Source organism: Falco punctatus (assembly GCF_963210335.1).
Source record: "Falco punctatus genome assembly, chromosome: 2".
Lineage (NCBI taxonomy): Eukaryota > Metazoa > Chordata > Aves > Falconiformes > Falconidae > Falco > Falco punctatus.
The window spans coordinates 1144593-1165430 of record NC_137581.1 but is presented as its reverse complement, the minus strand read 5'-3'; the positions used below and the strand labels follow the sequence as shown (position 1 = coordinate 1165430).

The window sequence follows — 20838 nt, the reverse complement described above, 5'->3', positions numbered from 1 at the left end:
TAATTCCATGTGCTTCACTAAAACGAAATGGAATAAGGCTAGCAACTCCCAAAAAGTTGAATTTGTAAAATGTCACTTGCTGCCATCACTGGCTTTGCTCAGGAAACATATGCTTGGGAGAGCTGTGCTAAATAAACAGATTGCCTTCTCGGCAGGAGATTCGTAGGAGCTGTTAGTCTTTCCGGCCAGGCAGATTGAGAACTAGCCTGGAAGGAGGCTGCCGCCATCCACAGATCAGGAATTTCGAACTCTTCTGGTGAAAAATAGTGAGGACATCTGCAGAGTTGAGACCGTCGTTGAGAGGAACACCATCAGAGCCTTGAAGCTATATTGTGATATTATGAAGATGTACAAGTCTTAGTACTTTATCAGCTGTATCCAAACACTTAATCGTTCTGATTGCAGTGTTCAAAAATTATACTACCACCTATGAGAACTGAATTCCCACTTTCTGATAATTACTTTTCAGGGACTTGCTTTAAGTGAGAAATTTGGATGGCATGCAGTATGCTCAGATCCTACTTCAATATTTCACAGTATATCTTTTTACAAACTTGCCTGTTCTGGTATGAACAATGAGAAGGGACGTCTTCAGAACACTGGGTCGTACGTATTCACCATAATAATAAAGGATACTTTTTTCGTTAGTGGACATTTAACAGAGTAAGGTGTTTTTGGGGAAGAAGGAGCAGGAACAAACACAGAGATGTTTCGAAGCTAATGATGAAATACAGTTGTAAACATTCCTGGAAGATGTAGTCAACTGAAGAGCCATATTTACTCTGTATGTATCTTACAGATCCCTGTGTACTATAAAGGCTAGATGTCCTTATATATGGAAACAAATTAATAAGTAAATTTGAAAACATCCCACAAATAATAGTCATCATTACTTTAAACGTTGCTGAGATGAAGAATAATTTCAGTAGGACTTCGGGGATAGACTGTCTCTCAGATCTTTTGATAAAGGGGTCAGGGATTAGTCTGGGCAACAGTAATATTAACGTTGCTTGTTTTGTAGATCTCCTTTTTGTCTTTTTTTTTTTTTATTATTATTCAGTTCTTTTGAAGCTGGATCACACTGAAAATCCAGCTCAGTTCCTTAAACCTGTGGTTTGAGTATGGTGTCGTTTCACAGAGTCGTTCAGGTTATGGGCTTTGGAGGGTGTCTGTAGTCCAGCCTCTGATTAAATCTTACTGAATCTTTTGACTATGAAATGTATACAGCATCTTCCACTCTATTAATTAATGATATTTATTACCAAGACTGCAGAAAAATGTGTTAATAACAGTTTGCATACATATATTTTATATTCATCTCATTTCCTGCTTACAGAATTCAGGTATTTTCTTTCCAGTCCCATTACCAGTAGCCTGGGAACAACTTCTTAAACTGTACAAAATGCTTTGATACTGCTTTCATCTGCTGTCCATCTCCTTCCCCACCAACTGCTTTCTGTGTTTAGGCATCTCTGATGGTTTTATGTGCTTGAGCTTGGGAAAAATCAGCCTGCCAGTTGGGCTGGAGCTACGCAGGTGGGCTCTTCTCCATTAACAGCTTCACCTCTGTTTTCATTGCCTTGGCATTCACTCTGGAGACGTGTTATCTGTGTCAGTGTTTCATTTCCTCTTTGCTTCACCCGAACGGTCTCGTTTGATTTAACTCCGTGTAGAATATTTAGCATATAAATTAACTAACTCTGCTGTAATAGCAGAAGCTAGAAGCTTAGAAGCTTCCCACCCATCCTCCCACTTATAAAAAGCCCACTCGGGGTTGTGTTGAAAAATGTCCTTTGTTAGCTGGTTTCCTCGCTAGTTCGGGTCGCTCCTTAGCCAGGTTGCAAGTGTAGGGTGTCTGCTGCAGAAAAGAGAAAGGAAACACAGGTTAGAGCAGAAAGAGTATTTTTCTTACTGGTTTTTTAATAAATCTGTGGCATCTCATGGTCTTGATTTACAGTACTGCAGATGAATGCTGCACAGCTAAAATTACTGATAGGCTCCCCTCTCAAGGCTGAGCTCAGAGATCAAAATTTTAGGTGAGTCGCGGTGGATAGGGTATTTTTTTGGGGGGTGTTGTTTTGTTTTGTTATTGGGGTGGTTTCAGCATAGCTGTCTTTCCACCCCAAGCATCAGGAAGCAGTGAAAGTTGGATTTCACAGATTATTTGCTTGTGCATCCCTACGTTAATAGCACTGGACCACGATTTAAAACTGGTTTGCATGGGAGGGATTCTGCTGGGTTTTGAGAAATTTGTGGCATTCCAATACTTGTTTTTACTGTACTCATAGTTAGTTCTAGCTGTCACTGTGCAAATAAATCAGGTACCCCAAAATTTAAATGCTAAATTGTTTTTAATTAAGAGAATTATTTCATGTAAATACCTTTTAAAATTAAAAACAGCTTAGAATTCAAACAAAAATGTTTCTAAATAGAGGAAAAAATAAAGATAGTATCTTTCCAGAATGTTTTGCCAAAACCTTTCCGTGTTGTTTCTTCTTAGCTAAAACAGTTTGCCAGATAAGGCTGTCCAACCCCCTTAATGATTTTGCTCCTGCCGCTAGAATACTGCATTGCAATAAAGTAGTTCTCACAACCGATGATTTAGGTCTACTTGCAATTCTAATTTAATCCAATTTTCATATCTGAACATGCTCCTAAGTAGGACTTCTGTCTAAAATCCAGACTGAGGGGGCCACGTCAGATCAGCTCTGGTGGGTGTCTGTGTTTGCTTTTTACCCCAACACTTTTATAAATTACTTTAAAGGACTTGTAACTGAGGTGTTTGTGGAATGTACATGAACGCTGGGTTTCTACAGGCGCTTTTCCTTCTGGGAACAGAGAACAACTATGTAATGTATTCTTGCTGCATTTAATTTTCATGACTTCCAAAGCAGTTGTTTATCTTCATCTTGTGCAAGCTGTAGGTCTAAAGCCTTTACTTAATTAAGACTGGAACAGTAAATAAACAAAAATCTTCCTTCTTCCATGTAGAGCAATGATAGGTATGTGAGAAATAGATAACAATATTTATATTTTTTAAAACTTTGGAGTTTTTTCCTTTCATCTTCTTAAAACCTACCATCAGCTAAGGCAAAAGAAAGGCTCAGAGAAGCAGGAACCACCCAGAAAGCTGTTTGTAAATTTTGTGGGTGGCTGATGATTTTTAAATCAGGGTAAAGATAATCCTAGTCTTTAGCTATTAAAACAGTAATTGGTGAATAGTAATTGTAAATAGCAATTTCACTATTAAATAGGACAATATTTGTCCTACTGTGAGACTTAATAACGATGACATTTCAGAGCGAGTGCTGGATTCCAGCGTTCCTGTGCTTTCGAAACTCAGCTGCCTTCCTGGAGATACTTGGTATTGCTGGGAACGTATCAAGGGGTTACTTGATTGAAAGAATTTTCCGGTCTGTGAGCTTCTGCCAGTGGAGGTCTCTCAGTCAGGAGTATGGCATGTGTGTCTGCTGGGGTCCCTTTTGTTGAGAGGGGAAATCGGCGATTAAAGCCTTGTGTAGTTTTTAACGTGAAATGTAGGATGTCTTTGAGGGAACGAGGCGTTGAGAGCTAGTGCATCCAAAGCTGCGGTGTGTCAGAAAGCGCACCGCGGCTCTTCCGATGCCACTGTGTCACTCCTTGGCTCCCTTCCCGCGTCAGGAACTGCAAGGGAAGACTGGGCAAGCTGAAGTCACGTCCTTTGTGCAAAGTGGGTCCCTCCTTGATGAAGTGAGGATTCCAGCTGGCAGAAACCTCACCTGCCAAGGGGAAGAACCTAAGTTGTGCTTTGGGACACATACAGAAAAGCTTGGTGCTGGTGAAAACACCAGTATTTCCTCCAGGTGATCCCTTTTTTCCCTCTTAGTTAACATTTTATTGTGACACAATGAAAGCATCAAACCCCAGCTAATTTAGACATAGTGATAGTTGAATGAAGTGCTTGTATTTTTAATCATGTAGCTGTTCCTGTGTCAGCGGCGGAATAAGTTATACTACTGTCTGGTTTGTTGGGGTTTGGTTGTGTTTTTTTTCTATAGGTAGGAAGCTGTTAACCCTGGTCTACCAGTATAATTATTTAGGTAAAAATTTATCTGTATGCTTGTAAATAGCATTCTACATCTTTCAAGTGCAGGCCTGACCTAATACTGTAAGTACTTTTATGGCTTGTCTGCAATGGAATGAAACTCAAAACATTTGTGGTTTGGAACAAACATTTGTTGAATATTAAGCCTACGATGTGTAAATAGAATGGGGTAACTCAGCTGGATTTGCTGGGTACCTTGAATTAGAAGCTCATGTCTGACCCTTAGCAAGTACAGTCAAGGATCGTGGAGCAGCTTGTTTATTTTAGCTAACAAGTTTGTACAAACAACATGGTTTACAGCAGACTGAGTACTAATATGAACGACAAATGTTTATAGCATGCCTAGACTAATGTTTATTGCTGTTGCATAACTCAAGCTAATTGGAAATTGCATAACGAGGTGAAGCAGCAGAACAACTAGGCTGATCATTTCCTAGGCAACTTTTGTTGAAGGCATATGGAAGGTCCTCGTAATACAGTGTCAGAATATAAAGGTAAATTAGGGAATGGCTACTTTATGAGTGTGTGTATATGTATACGCAGAGGAACCTCAGCTTGGTAACATGATAAAATGCAGAGTTTCTCATTAACAAGCTAAAGCAAATGGCTTGCATCGACCTGCATGAGGTCAATCTATCACAGTTTCCAAAAAAACAGTAAGAGGGTGATGTGTTCCACTGAAGCCGGTAACCTACCCGTGCCTTACCGGTGCCACAAACCCATCCCGGCTGAGTCAGCTGCCTCTGGCGAGGTGGCTGCCATGCTGCAGATGTCTGAGCTGCCTGCTCGCACGCAGCTGCCAGGCCAGGCTGGAGCTGACCGTGCTCGAACGTCGGGCTAGCAGGGTGTTATCTTGGGTGTAGGAGCATCCAGGTAAGAGGCAGGATCAGCGCTCATCTTCCCTGGGGGCTGCAGAGCCGCTCAGCTCCCCTTCTTCCAAAGGAGATGTGGTTAGAAAGTGGTTTTGTTCAAAATCTCGAATACTTGTTAACAGGAGAGGTGTGTGTTCATGTGCAGAAATTGGCATCCCTGGATTCAGCTTTTTCGGTGCAGCCCTTCTGTGCTAACATCTTTGGTTTAAAAGTGTGTTCTCTGTTTAGCCTGATACAGCGAGAAATCCACTTCTCAATTTGGTAGGTGCTCCTAAAACGATTTTTTCCAAAGAAAAGGTTAATGCTTAATTAAAACTGTTATTGTTTCCATGTTCTTACAGCTTTTAAATATACAAACTAATATGAGCAGGGACAAAAGGAAAAACAACAAGTGAGAGGTATTGCCTCTCTAAGACAAATGAAATGCCTACTCCATTCACCCCCGGAACTCAAAACTGTTAACACCATCTCACACTTCTGATTTCAGATCTTTTCATAGGTATTGCTTTTGTAAATATTTACAAATTTCAGGCTGGGGCTGGGCCGTACTAACTTACGGGGTTTTCAGAAGATGCTTTGTGCCGCAGTTGAACTGAAAGAGTCTGCCTTTCAAATGGAAATGCTGATGTGTGGATCAATCTTTGGGCTCTTTTTTCCTTTTAAATCACTGTTTTCTGAATCTTGACTGAAGTAGTGTGATGTGCATTAATATATATTACTTTTTTCCTTATTTTCTCGCCTATATGAACGGTGTTCACAAGACGTGTTAATCATTCACCTGAAGTCTGTTCGCACGGAGAAGTGCAAAACTTCACTTGGCTAAGTGACTTTGGCTTTTGTCGTGGGAAATACTTCTCAAACTCATCCGACCCTTCAGTCTCCATACCCAATTGTGCGGGAGAGTGTGCATACACCTGTATCCATACAAAGACACATTTTACATAATAGATTTTACTCTTAATAACTTAGCTACATTTTTAAAGTCACATTTCTTCTAAATGGAATGAAACCCAATATCTCTCAAAAGTAGTTTTTTGTTTGAAACAGGTTTAAAAGTCACTTGCAAATAGTTTTTAAAATGAAAATGTTTGGGGGTTCAGCTGAATGAAAGTTACAGTCATCTGTTTTCTGACTTTTCTTAATAGAAGGATAATAGTAAAGTGCAGCAGCATGTCAATACCAAGAAAAAAATGAGTATCATTTGAGCTCCACACAAAATTTTGTATACAGTTAGGATATATGTAACAGAGATAAAAATGTACGTAGCACCAGTTGGCATGTTAGTTCACTGTACATATGTTCTTACATAGTCTAGTGTGCTTTGGCCACTACAGAAAAAGTAATTTCCCTCTAATTTTTGCTTAGAGCCATCTATTTTTGCTGGGCTTGCTTGTCAGTGCTGCTGACAGTTTGGTTTGTCAGTACAGGCAGTAGGGCTGAATAAGGTGCTTCTGATCCCCGTGGAAAGGGCTGAAAGGCAAGAAAGGAGATGAGAATTTGCTGCCTGCACAGTAACTTGCTAAGAAAGAGCAATGCTGTGAAAGGAAATGCAGGAAAAACTCCAGGGTGATTCAGTGGGATTCTGAGTCTCCGTCAGTGACTTACTGAAGGACCTTTGGTAAATCACTTGGGTTTTGTCCCTCTGGTGACCAAGTGCCACAGGGGGAGGATGATAGGGCTGACTGGCCATAACTATCCTTGGTTCTGTTCCTAGGGTTGCCCCCCACTTCTTGATGACATCTTTGAAATTCTCCTTTGCTTTTCTTGAAATTCTTCTTTTCTGGAAGTTCTAAATGTGGCATTTCTTGAAATTCTGAATTTCTTCATACTGCTCTTTCCATTCCTTCTGTTTAGATTGTTAAATAATTTGGATCAGGGTGCTGGTTTGCCATGAATTTGTTAAAGCTTTGGCTCCATCGGCCAGAAAGCGTGCCAGGATGCTGAAGTGAACCCAGCTGTCAGAAAACCTAAATTTTCATTCTGTTCAAAGGACAAAAAATCATGAAACTATTCACTGAAGTGTGATATTTATTTAATTTTGGAGTTATTAAGATACTCTGTTTCCATAACAAATAAGCTTTCTGTGATCTCTGGCAAGTGCTGACGGAAAATAGCCTCATTTGGGGGGTTGGGGGATTTGTGCGACTGTATCACATGGGATTTATTTGTGTATCACATTCAGTTTAGGCACCAGCCAAAAGGGCATCCAGGGTCTGCAGCTCAGGAGTATTCCTAATTTTAAAAATACTGTGAAGCACTGGCTTTTGCCAGGTTTTCAGACTTTGAAAAGAATCTAAACTAACCAACCACTAGAATATATGGATAGAAGGTTAGCATAAACTAATAGATGTTATTTTAAAAGCACCAACTTGTGAAATTTTCTGTGCCTGTAGTTTTACATCTCCAGAAAACCATTCCCCGTCTCTTGGCTCACACTGCATTCCTGCAGGCAAGGAAATGAAGAACTGGACTCATTTCCATGTGGAGCAGCTTTTGGAGCCACCTGAGTAATTTGCGGATCAGGAAGTAACACATTTAAATCGTGGCAAGGAGTGAAATGTAATCTTGAAAGAATTCTAACTTGTGCATGTTTATTTCTGCAGATAATTAAGCTGAAAGCAGAAGCCCGTCTTGATCTGCTGAAGCAGATCGGTGTGTCCGTGGATACGTGGCTAAAAAGTGCAATGAACCAAGTGATGGAAGAACTGGAAAATGAACGCTGGGCCAGCCTGCCTTCAGTGACCAACAACGGCTCTTCCCACCTGGTACGGTTTCCAAGGTGTAAACCCCACCTCATTTCCACGTGGCTCTTTCCTAGTAGCAACTCTGAACTTAATCATGAATATAAACCAAAACTGATAATATTTGGTTGTTTGTTAGCTAACAGGAAAAGTCTTGTAGCTTTACATGGGTGAAGCATGTGTCTGAATTTCATGCAAAAAAAAAAAAACAAACGAAGAAAAGGATTTCTGGGTTCTGTTCCTGAGTTTACTTTAGATGGATGTTTCAAACCTTGGATAAGTGCCATAACATTTATTTGCCATCACCTGAAAAGAAAAATGTCGGCATGTTTCTTTGAAGTTTCCTTGTTGACAGTATTATCCTGGATATTTGCATGAAAGGCTTTATTCTTCCAAATGTTTAAAAAACTACTGTAGACTCTACATCACCTCTTAGAGTTGTTTATGTAGAGATCACAGTGAAAGTCATCAGGAGAGCAAAGCCTGTTTTCCAAATTGATTTGAATATTTTAGAAGACAATTTGATTCATTAAAAATCAGCTTAAGGCCTTGGAAAATGGGCTGTCCCTTCCTGTGAGCAGCGTTAGATGTTGCCCTCAAAGATTCGTCATAGGCGCGGATGTTGCCACTATTCACCTGCAAGTTACTGCCCTGTTATTTGAGATACAGAAAATATTTGACATTTTATGTATGAATAGTGACACTTAAAGCAGTAAAGAGGTTAAATTGGAACAAACCACAAACTTGATCACTACTGCATTTCATCCAAAAAGTTGGTAACTTCTTAAACTGTTGAATTCCAATGGCATGAATTGGAATGTCTTGCTGTGTCCAAAGTCACGCTAACTCTTTTGAAAATATACCCAAGATTGAACCAAAAAGAAACTTTATGGATCAGTGGAAGATTGGTAATGGGTTTTTACTCAGTTGTACGTAAGACTAATTGCATTTGTAGTTTCTGTAGCTGGTTTGAAAAACAGGCCAGAGACATCTCCCATCTGTTTAGCTTGGAAGAAAGCATGTTTTTATGTAATTCAAGAAAGAATAAAAAGCAAACTCTCATTTTCCTCCCCTCTCTCCTGCCGAAGAATGATGTATTTCAAAATAAATAGCGATGGCTGAATTGAACAGCTGCCTGAACCAAGAAACCCTGTTCAGAAAAGAGGGAGGGCTAAAAGAGCTCATAATACCTTTTTTTTTTTTATTCCCCTACATGGCTTGTGATACTGAGCTGTCACCTTTGACAGTAAAACTAACCAATCTGTTGCTTTTCACCAGCAACCAATAAAAAAAAAAATTCCTGAAGGTTTGGTTAATTTGCCTCAAACAAATTTTGGATTTTCTGTGCGTGTTTATATATGTAATGTTTAACAAAATTCAGTAGCTTTTGTAAAGTCTCGGTTTGCATGTGGATACTTTTCCTACCTAGGGTCTTCATACGCTGTTAAAATTATTTAATTCACGCTTTCTTTTGACTCTTAAATGCTTTGGACAGCCGGAATAGACCTTCTGTATAACAAAACTTGGGGGGGAATGGGGATGTGGTTTTTCATTGTGTGGCAGCTGGTTTGGAGAATGGCTTGCTTTCGCTGGCCACCTAAGAAAAACAAAATCTCAATTTCAACAAATATGTGCTACCTACACACAAGAAGTCCTGCTTGTTCCCATGTTTCTTCATGCTTTTATTGTCATCTTGGTAATTGTGCCATCCTTTAGAGGGAAAGGTTTATTTTGGATGTATGGATGTTTCCATCTATGTCAACTCCAGCTCAAAGAAGTGAGCAAGCACTGGATGGAGTCTCAGCGAATGCTTCCTCAGTGCACTCTTTGCTTTCTTCAGGGCGTGAGGATGTTTCTTCTAGAACATGACACATGGAGCTCAAACACCGTGACAGTGATTTGCAGTAAAGGTGATAATCACGGCTCCGCATAGTCTGTCTCTGCAGGCTTTATTCCCACGGCTAGTAGTATAATGAGAGAGTAAAGCTGTAGTATGCAGATCCAAGCTTCAGCCTTCCCAAATCCCAAAGGACTTCTTGTGCTGAGTTTCGTTTCAGATCCTTTCTAGCTAGGATAGATGAGGATATGTTACGTAGCTGTGTTTAACAGTGGGGTTTTTCCCCTTGCTTCTTGTACTCCACCTCCTTTAACTTCCCGTCGTGCACGTTGGATGCTGTCCAGTACCTTGTTCTCTGTCTCATCAGACGGGCCAACAGTTGGCCCTGGAGCCAAGCCCCGTGCTAGTCGTCGGCGACTCAGCCGATGCCACAGTGGGGGAGGTTAAACTCTGATTCTTACTTTCCTCTTTTACACTTATGTACGCTCCTGTATGAAAGAAAAAAAAAAGATAAAAAGACAAAAAAAAAAAGAAGATGCTGTTGATTTTGGCAGGCCGGGTGAGGACAGCCCAGAGATGGAATTCTCAGAACTGTTACCAAAATGACGCTGCTTGCAATTATTAGAAGAATTACTGCAGCATAGAACAAGCAGCATTTTCACTTCATCCTTGAAGAGCCGGCAGTGTTTAATGTTCAGAAACCAGCTAGCTGCCATCCTTGTACTGTGCACAGCGTTGCTCTTTGTGCCGGTAGTTGTCATGGCATAATTTGTTCAGCAAAGCTCTGGAGGTATTTTCTTTTAAAGGGCTAAGAAGAAGAAAGCAGCATTGATGCTTTGATATCACCGTATTTATTTAACTTGCTACAGTAATGTAACAAGCTGAAGGAGTTAATATCGCACCACCTATCCAGCTGGCTGACTTTCTGATATAATGAGGAAATGTGTAATGATGGGAAGGAATAAATTTATTTCTTTTTCCAGTGTACATGCCAAAAAAGTTCATCGTCATTTTGAGTTTTAATGTCATCTAGCAAATGTATGCAGTGCCTGTGCTGCCTACAACAAAAGTGTTGTAAACACTATGTCATTTATTCAAAAAAAGGAAGAGAGAACAATGTTTTTATGGTGTTTGTGTTCTGTATTTGCTGGAACTTGAAACAGTAGAGTTGCAAGAAGCATTTGTACAGTAGAAGTGCAGTATGGCAGAGTTAGAAATAAAGGTTGCAGTCAGTACGTTTCCTGTGAACCTGAAAATGGATGCTCTTAACTGCAAAGGGATAGAGAACCTTTTAACTGTAAAAGGTTGTGGCGTCTTTCAGTAATTAACTTACCAGTTCATATTCAAGCCTGATCGTCATCTGATACCAGCAACCTGTGTGGAACAAGTGGTGGTTTCAGCCCCTAAACACATGTATTGCAAACGGCCTCTGGCCGAGGGATAGCCGCGGGTGCTCCGGCAGACCGCTCCGTTAGCCAGGCGGCACGAAACCGCCACCTTTTTTGGCTCCTGCAGGTCAAATGTCCAAATCAGATGGATGGTGGCTCAGTGTAAGTGTGTTCTCTGTTGCTGCTGGGGTGTCTCCATTTCCGAGGACAAAAAAAGGGCTTTTGGTATTCTTTCTGGTATCTGATCTCTTTTGCGTAGGATATTCAACAAAACAAGATATAGATAGATAGATTCGCATACCTTTTTTCACAGGTATAATCAAGCTATCTTGTCACCTTCTTACCTGCATTTATTCTTGTGTTTGCTGTCTGTTCCGTACCTTCGGGATAGTTGTCTCTCATGTGTTTATTCTTTGCTTACGCTGTCTGTCCTTACCAGCCTCTGTAGAAAGATGAGCTTTATGAAACAAACCACTAAGTTTTCTGTACCATTATTGCTGTTTTCCCTTGGTGTGCCTACTTCGCAAATGATGCTATTCAAGCAGTTTGAGCAGCCCACACACTAAAAATTAAAATGTCTTTTTCCTCCTCGTGTTAGAGAACCAGGAGCAGATGTTTTACGAATGAGTCTTTCTGGACATGATACACTTAATTTCCGTGGTGTTTCATATGGCTGTCAGCTGCGTGGCAGTGTTGGCTGCTGGGACATAGACCATGTCCAGCAAAAAGCAATTAGAAACTGGAGGAGGAAACCTTGAACTTGTTGCAGTTTATAGTTGGTTGTAATGTATCAAAGCATTAGCTAGGTAGGACAGTGATTTTTTTTTATTACCGCAACATCCGTGAATGCATTTAAGTAGCAAAGGATGTAAATGGCACTTGAATGACAACGAGTGGGGGGAAAATAGTATCAGTTACAAGGATGTAGTCTAAAAATCCTAACAAAGATTAATCTAAATCGGAAAATGATGAAGCTTTGTGCTCTTCTACTCCAGGTCTATTAAAGCAAAGGTGTTCCAGAGCGGAGGTGCAGAGACAGCTGCTTCAGCGAGACTGCACGGTGCCTTTTTGGTCTCTCTTGATTTATTAGCCTTTCAGTTTTCATGAGCAATACCAAATTCACTCCCAAATTAAAAGGAATAAATAAAGGGAAGATGGCAAATCCATGACAGTGTTGCCTTTGATTCAAAGAACTTGCCTGTTTTCGCATGAGATAAAGTGTTTATTCAGAATTTAATCCAGGCACAAGGCCAAAGCACAGCTCATGTCAGTGTTGCCCAAACTACATTTATAGAAACTTGTATTTTTCCAGAGTATTGACTTTAGGTTTTATTTAAACTGTTATAGCTAGTTTTTAATCATAATTCTTTCTGTAAGATTTTTTTTTTTAATAAACTGCAGCAATCTATTGTGCAGAAGACACCAGCTGGAAGGCTGATTTTTTGGGCTTTTGTTTTTTTGGGTTTTTTTGTCTCATTTCTTCAAGTTTAAGTAATTTCACTGCAGTTTCATTTTAGAACTGGTGGTCACAGGTACATTAATCCTTTAGTAGCATAATTCTCAGTAAGATTCTTTTTTCCATTAAAACTATTTGCTGTGCCTCTGAAATGGCATCTCCGAAGTACATTAGTCACTGTTTCACAGCTTGTGTAAAAAACAGGTAACTGTCCAGCAGTGGAGATGGAGCTTCCAAAAGCTTCTGCAGTTCTTTTGAAAGTCTGTGGGCCTGTGCTTGAATCAAGAAATACAGCTGAGTTAAGCAAAGATGTAATTTGGTGACAGTTCTTACTCTTTTGCTTCCCTGTATTTGCTTTGTTTGTTGACTGCTTTTCTCATGTCATTTGAGAATCATATGTTCAATGTTATTTAGTCATTGGGTTTTTTGTCCGTTTTCAATAATCAGTAGTAGTAAAGAAACCACACTGAAGAATACAGATGAATTCCTTTTTACTGTTATTTCACTTATTTTTATTTGATAGTATAATGCCAACTTCGATTTGTCTTAATAGATCAATGCTGATGCAGAAAAGGAAGAAGGTGAAGAGTTTGAAGACAGCATGGATGTTTTTGATGACAGCAGTTCTAGTCCTTCGGGTACTCTAAGAAATTATCCTCTCACCTGCAAAGTTGTTTATTCATATAAGGTTTGTGACTTAAAAAAATATATATTAGAAAAATGAATTATGGAAGAAAAAAAAACCAATAGATGTGCCTGTGCCTGTGGGAGTTTTGAGGTAGGGTGTCAGCATCTGACTCCGTAATGGTGCACATTAGATCCAGCTAACATCTAGCCATGGAAAACTGCAGCAGCGTAGAGTCTACACCGCGGTGAAGCACATTGAAACTGCAGTTCAGCAGAGCGCCGAAGTCTGTGCATGAGTTGCAGCATGCAGAGATGTTCTTGTCCGGCTTCAGGGAGACCGGTTGTGTGTGCCTGCCGTTGGAAGATGCAGTTTCTGTGGCTGAGCCGGTGTGGCTATGTTAGAAATGCCCTCTCGGTGTTAGACGTGCTTGCGTGCTGTACGACAGAGCTCTTCTCTGTACTGTCATAGTGAAACCACCATTCATGAGTTAAAGCTTTGCTGACAAACTACATTCATGCTAATTTACTTCTGCAAGCACTCCTAGGTCAGTTGTACATCACACCGCTGTGGTAGCTGAAGCCAGCGGCAGACGTAGTCTTAGAGTACAGAGTAATTAGGGTTTCAAAAGTAAATAGGGTTCGGCGCACTGGGTGGTGGTCAGGGTGCTTCCGTCTGTCCTCTTGAGTGAAAAAGAGTCTCATGAAGGTCAGTAGGTATACAGAAGAACGCTTATAAACATGTTTTGAAATACGTTATGTCACTAAATTTTCAATTTTTAAAAAAACAAAAGTTTTAATAAAAGTCTGGGTGAGAAGGTTCTTCACACTGCCTGTCCCAGTCGCCTGAAAAGACTTTTATTTTCTGGTCTTCCTGTTCTGTACTTCAGGCTTCTCAGCCAGATGAACTGACCATAGAGGAACATGAGGTACTGGAGGTTATTGAAGACGGAGATATGGAAGACTGGGTAAAGGTATCATTTTTCTGAGACAGTTTGCTTTTCACTATTCCTTTTAGAAATAGAACTTGGAACGGAAGAAAGTATTTGGATTATTCTCAGAGCAGTATGCAACACCAGTGCATCTTTTATGTTGTTTATTTACAGGCACGGAATAAGGCGGGTCAAGTGGGTTATGTGCCGGAGAAGTACCTGCAGTTCCCAACATCCAGCAGTCTGCTGAGCATGCTGCAGTCCCTCGCAGCACTGGATAGTCGATCACACACCTCAAACAACTCTACTGAGGCTGACTTAGTCTCAGGCAGCCTGAATGGAGACTCCAGTGGTAAATGCCAATAAATAAATACATAGTTTATTAAGCTTGTTCTCAGAAGCATTCTGCCTATTGAGTTTGCCTATCACACGTGAGAATTTCCCGTATTTGACCTGTATCTGAGTACAGCTCTTCTCAGTAATTATCCATCTCATATCAAATCTGCATAATTTACCTGGCTATCTCATAGAATTGAGATTAACATAAACTAAAATAAAAAAAAAACCTAAAATTATTTGATTCAGCAATTATAGAATCATAGAAACATTTAGGTTGGAAAAAACCTCTAAGATTGTTAAGTCCAACCATAAAATTATATATAGTACTTCTTCTGTTTTTGAAGCTCATGCCAATTACATTTTTTATTTTTTCTGCTTCTGTTCTTCAGTCTGTTTTGTAAAAGCACTTTATGATTACGAGGGCCAGACGGATGATGAGCTGTCCTTCCCGGAAGGAGCAATCATCCGCATCTTGAACAAGGAAAATCAAGATGATGATGGCTTTTGGGAAGGAGAATTCAATGGACGCATTGGGGTGTTCCCGTCAGTATTAGTTGAAGAGCTTACAGCCTCAGAAAATGGGGAGACTCAGTGGATTGGAGATATTCAGGTATGTAAAGAGCTGAGGTGTTCACATGCACATATGGTGATAGCTTGTTAGGAGAATTTTGCAAGACTGCAGAGATCTGCTGCTTCTTTAGGAAAAAACCAATCAGAACCAATTTAAGAGAAAAACAAAAAAGGTGAGTGCTTACCTTTTAGTTTCTTACCCAGCCCAGTCACTACCAACTGATACATTTTGGCAAATGTAACAGATCTGTGAATAAAGGCAAGTATTTTGGTAGAAGGGGAACGAACCAAAGGAGAAAATTCACACTCACTTTAATGAATTTATGGCATAGACCGAGACATCAAACACAACCTGGCAAAAAGAAAATTACAGGCTATGTCACTCCTAATTTAATGTTTTCATACTTAAATCTGTTCTGCATCCTCTCAATTTTGGAAGGGCAGCATACTGCCGAGTATTGTATTACAGTAATTTTTGCAAAAATGTCCTCATTTCAGTATAGTTCTGTAATCCTCATATCATATTAGAAAATCAGACACATTCTCATGTCTGATTGTGGTGCTAGACACTGGAATTCTGTGTTCCCTACAAAGTAATCCCTCCAGTATTTTTATTCTTTGATTTGAGAAGAACATGAAAACTTCACATTTAAGTGACATATATGCAATTCAGTTGGGATAAAACTCGTGATCTTCATGCTTTTGTGTGGATATATGTGGAGAGGCACACTTGGCCAAATGACTTTTTTCAAATAACCTCCAACAAATGGGTCTAAATTATCTGGTAGAGGATGAAAATTTCTGCTCAGTGGCAACCTATGATTTAAAAAAACGTATCTATATAGTCACTGTTGGATACCTTGGTTTTCCTTCCCAAACATACCTGAAAGCACTTCTGACAGATCGTTTTTCTGCAGATGACATTCTGACGTGTCAGACAACTTACTGCCCCTTGGTGAGTGTACATAAAAACTGTCGAGGAGAAAGGCTTTCTGCAGCCCCTCTCTCTTTTTGACACAGGTATCCCCGACTCCAAAGCCTAATAACACCCTTCCACCGCTGCCCCTCTATGACCAGCCTCCCACTAGTCCCTACCACAGTCCAGATAAAAGAGGTTCTCAGTACTTCCCCAGATCACCATCAACTAATGGTAAGAAATGTTGTGATAGCAAAAGAAACGTTTCAGCTAAATGCTTCATTTAGAAGTTCACATTTCGAGGCTGGGGGGGGCGGGGGGGAGGTTTTTTTGCAGCATAAAGTTAATTCAGCAATACCGAGTGGCTTGTTTGTGACGGGTTGCTGCTTGCTTTTTCAGAAAATAGCTTCAGTTCAGAGTCCCCTGGATTCTCACAGCCTCCGCGAATTCCTCCTGAAACTTCGTATGGCAAACTGCGACCTGTAAGTTAAAAACAAGTACTGTTGTTTTTATTGGCTCTACAAAGTTGTATGGGCAAGCCTGGGTAAATGGGGGGAGGTACATCAAAGCAGGGTGGTGATACAGCACCTGATCGTTTGGCTCTGTGTTCTGTAAATCCAATCACTACGTCTAAAACCGCGGTATCTCAGGTGAGTGCTGCGGAAAGGTCTGTTCACTCCCCTTTGATAATAGCATAGATGTGTCAAAAAGCTATAGAACACGAAAGCCATTTGAGATTAAGTGAACACTAGGACAAAACAAAGCTGCATTTGTTCAAACAGTTAAGTCATTGTGTTTAAAGATGACCTTGAATCTTATCCATCGCCTATCCTGCATCTAAGCTGCCCTTCCCTATCTGCCTTTATAGCTGTAATACCTGCACGTCTCTGTGCAAGGCGCACAAATCATGAAATCTAACCTGGAAGGAAATTACATCTGTAATGATAGTAAAATAAATGTTAGGCGATAAAGTTTTACTGCCTTTTCAGGCGGTAGGAGATTATTTCTGTTCTTGCCACATGTAATAACCCCTAAACAGAACTAAAAAAGAGGTGGTGAATAAATGTCAGAACAGTTTAATCACATGGTTTGTACAATTGCTGCTTTTCCAAAGTTCTGGCAGACAAATCTGCTTGCCGGCAGATATTTGACATAATATGCGGTCCTTGAGACTCCATTGCATTGAGGGTGAAATTTATTTCCGAACCCCTTGATTTTGGGGGGTTTGAATTAAAAGTTCTTAATGATAAGATCTATCTATTTTGTGATGTCTTTGCTGCTTAGGAAGAGAGATTTTGCCAGAAAAGGAAAGGAAATTTAATCACTTAGAATTTGCAAAATCCATCTCCTAGGATTGACTTTGAAACCAAGTTTTGGGGGTTTCAAAGTCCTAAACAACGTCATATTAAGACGTAACATTTGTATTTTCCTGGCATTCTCAATGAATGAGGTTGCAGGAGAAGAGTGCTTTTGGATATTCAAAAATTATATTCTGAATATTCCAGTAGTCAGAGAGTTATCCTTACTTGTTGACATAGGCGAGGCAGGGGGTAGTACTGCATTGTTAAGTACTTAAGTATTGAACAGGGAAGTTTCAGGTTATCATATTCCCTTGTAAAAAGACACTGATTCAGCTTTTCCATTTTGTAGATTTATATTTTCTTCACAAGTTTCTTGCAATTTACTGTATTTTCTAGATACTACTACAGTGTCATGCCTTCATTGAAAGGATTTCTGTTAAAATTGCATTTTAAACATGCCTGATTTGAAAACATTATGAAGTTTGTTACAGTGTTGCTTCGCAATTCATGTTTTCCATAGCAAGTCACTCTGACGTATTCTGAAATCATGTGATAAAAGTCTTGCGTGAAATGCTGTTAGCACTTAAGATAATCTCTGTCAGGAACAATAACAACTTTATTGATGTAGTAGTAGAGTGTAGAAACATCAGTTTTCAGGAGTATATTGTTCAGGCCAGTGATTGATTAAATACAAGTAAGCCACTTAGATGCAACAAGGCATTCTTGTAGTTTCCAGTCCACGTAAGTTGCAGGCAAAGGTGTCATCAGATCATTTGATGTAAAGTCCAAAGTCTGCCCCTGGTTTACATACCAGATTCTCCATGGGTGCAGGCAGAACAGATAGGTTATTTCACTCGGTGAAATATTTGCCCGGTCGTGACTGCTGGTCATCCTGGAGAAAAACCACCTGAGAGTGGTGGCAGGTTGTAACAAAGAGCCTTGATGGCTTGATCGGAGACCTGGTTACTCGCTGTAGTTCTGCTGATCTTAACACAGAGTCTGTATATTTGTCATCTCGAGGCATGAGCCCAAAGTTGCAGTTCTAGGCTATACAAGTTGTGAAATTTTGACAGTTTTCTGATAGTTACAGGCTGGTTCTGGCTGTTTCAGGTGCGAGCAGCTCCACCACCCCCTACACAGCATCATCGCCGGACAACAGAGAAGATAGAGGACGTGGAAATTACTCTGGTGTAATGATTGGACTAGTTAAGTAGTAGTGCTACAATCAAGACCAAATGCAGTATTTGGTCGATCTCGTTTCTAGGCACCTTTGCATGATGAAGACTTTTAATAGGGCAAGAGATAGGGAGGATTTTATGTGGCAGTGACATGGCGGATTCCTTCCCACAGTCATGACTATTTTGTGCCTTTTTTTTGGTTTTGTTTTCTGTACATCATTCTTCCTCTCTTAGCACAAACCAAGTCGGGCCAAACAGCGAGCAGAGGGTTGCCTTGGAGCAGGTTTCTCTCTTGGCTGAAGATGGTCAATTTTTATATACGGAGGCTGAGGAAAGAGCCTCGTTCATGCAACTTAGTCATAGCATACTTCGATCCACGTGCATTAGTACAGTATATTACTGTTGCCATAGGAATGTGTTAAAGATTGTCAATTCTTCAAGTAGCATTACTTGTCTGATTAGGTATTAATCAGATCTTGCGGAATGAAAAAGGGAACTGAAAAATAAGTATAAGGAGAGGCTGGCTCCTCTTTAACCCCCTTGCAGAAAGGAAGAAACAGGAAAATAATCTTATAGATAAGGAAAACTGATGCAGATCATATGGCGTTAATTACATTAATGCACACCTCTTCAATAATTAACAGTTAAACTGTTATGTTCTTTGTATTAATATTTATGCAGTACATTTAGTAATAGAGTATCTAATACGGAGGTGCTGAATTAGTAGCAACATCTTGTTCCATAGCATAAACCAACTGGTAGAAAAGTAAGTGAGATTTTTGTCTAGATCTGGAAATTGAGCTTCATTTTTTTTCTTAGCAGATTTTGGGGGTTTTGGTGTTTTTTTTTAAAGTATTTGGGTCACTCTTATCCCAGTTATTGCCGTGTACTTTATTATCTGACGTTAGCAGTATATCTTCGTCATCAAAACATCTGGCTAGAGTTAGAAGTTACATGTAGAGTATTTACATGCATTATTTAGTTTTTGCATTGGATGGTCCTGTAGCATTTTCCCATGCGAAGCCCGTTAACTAGCCAAAGCCAGAGTGCCAGGGAAGGCTCTGGTTTCTGCAAAGCCTTCACACCGCCTTTGTGGCCCAGACCACAGTCTCAAATTACTCTTAGGGAAGAGAGACTAAAAGAATTTCAAAACTCATTTTAATCTGAGATCTCTGCAAAGGAAGCTTTTTGCTGTTGTTTGAAAGAAAAGGGCAGAGGATATTCTGAGGTTATAACACACAGAGAAATGGTCAGAGGAAAGGGAAAAACTGGATGAAAACAGGTTTTTCTTTGTATACTTCCTAAATTATACTCAGCAATCTCCATCAGATCAAAGCTTCAGTTAAAAGGCATCGCAAGGTTGGTTTTTTTGAGCAGTTATATGGGTTCTATTGAATGCGCTCTTATGTTGTCTTTTTTTTTTTTTCCTAAGCCAGTAAGTTTTCTACCTTTAGTTTACTAACAAGGGCTATTTTTTGAGGCTGCATTTACAAAAAAAAAAAAAAATAATCTAACAAGATTTTATCATAAACTTTGCACATACTTGTAAATCCCAACCCAGGCTGGGTCTCTGACACATTCGTGTTTGCCAATCTCCTTTCCCAGTGGGATCTTTAACCAAGAGTGGGGCTGTTTGAAGAAAACAATTCATGGGTCAGTTCTGAAATCGGAGACTGTCCAATGAAGTCTTTTCCATATTTTTCATTCTTTTGCACCTCTTGTCCTGTTGATCTGTTTGAGGTCTTTTTATGTGTTTATCAAACTTATTCTTAAGTTTAAAAAAAAAAAGTTTTTAAAAAAGATTTAACTGTTTGCAAAAATTTTGAAAGCTTCACAATGCAGAAGAAAGGCAAGTATTGCCAATAACGTTCACGTTCAATTTCTTTGGCCAGTTTTTCTGTGTCCTTCATACCTGGACTTTCAAAATTCAGAAAGTGTTATTTAAAGTCTCTTTAGTTGTATTTTAAAATATTTTCTGTAAGAGCTGCTAATTTTATTTAAAAAAAAAAAAAAGTTGTAAAAATATGCCTCCTTTTTAACTATGATTTCTTCATACAGGGCATGTATTCGACGTATCATCGTGTACAGCGTCAGTACACTGAAAGCATAGGTGCAAATGCTTTCTTTATATTGGCTGTAAAAAGTTTGTATTTATTATGTATAAAAAGTTGAATAATAAAAAAGTGGAACTAAATCCATGACATTGCCTTGCTACAGACACCACTACCCCTGCGGCAAAATGTCATTAGAAGGTTTGGGCGTAGATCTGTGGCTGAGGGAGAACCTGGCACTGAGGGATAAAAATGTCCATTTGCTTGGGTATCGTTTGTATGGTTTACGCTTTTACACAAAAGTTTGCATCTCCTGCTCAGGAAAACACTTATGCATGTACATAAAGTGATCTTTTAACATCTCTTTAAGGTGGTATTTACATGAGGAATAAAACCATGCCAAAAATGAAGAGCCAGTAACAAAGCTGCAGTTATCAAAATAATTGCTGAATAGCCTTTATGCAATTAGCATAATTGTGTAAAGAAAGCAAGAGAAGGGTGATTGAGAAGAACTCTTCAGTGTGATTGTCCTTTAATAGGGTTGATTTG

The 20838-nt window shown here is 39.7% G+C and overlaps 1 protein-coding gene across 1 annotated transcript in view; it reads left to right on the top strand.

Moving 5' to 3' along the window:
- Nucleotides 1-19747, top strand: part of FCHSD2 (FCH and double SH3 domains 2) — a 163749-nt gene extending 144002 nt beyond the window's left edge. Inside the window, exons 13-20 of the mRNA XM_080374912.1 lie at nt 7560-7721; nt 12932-13066; nt 13893-13976; nt 14109-14286; nt 14663-14883; nt 15864-15993; nt 16159-16241; nt 18171-19747. Coding sequence (XP_080231038.1) covers nt 7560-7721; nt 12932-13066; nt 13893-13976; nt 14109-14286; nt 14663-14883; nt 15864-15993; nt 16159-16241; nt 18171-18254 — 1077 coding nt within the window. The 3' untranslated portion in view covers nt 18255-19747. The remainder of the gene's footprint in view (nt 1-7559; nt 7722-12931; nt 13067-13892; nt 13977-14108; nt 14287-14662; nt 14884-15863; nt 15994-16158; nt 16242-18170) is intronic.
- The last annotated feature ends 1091 nt before the right edge of the window (nt 19748-20838 follow it).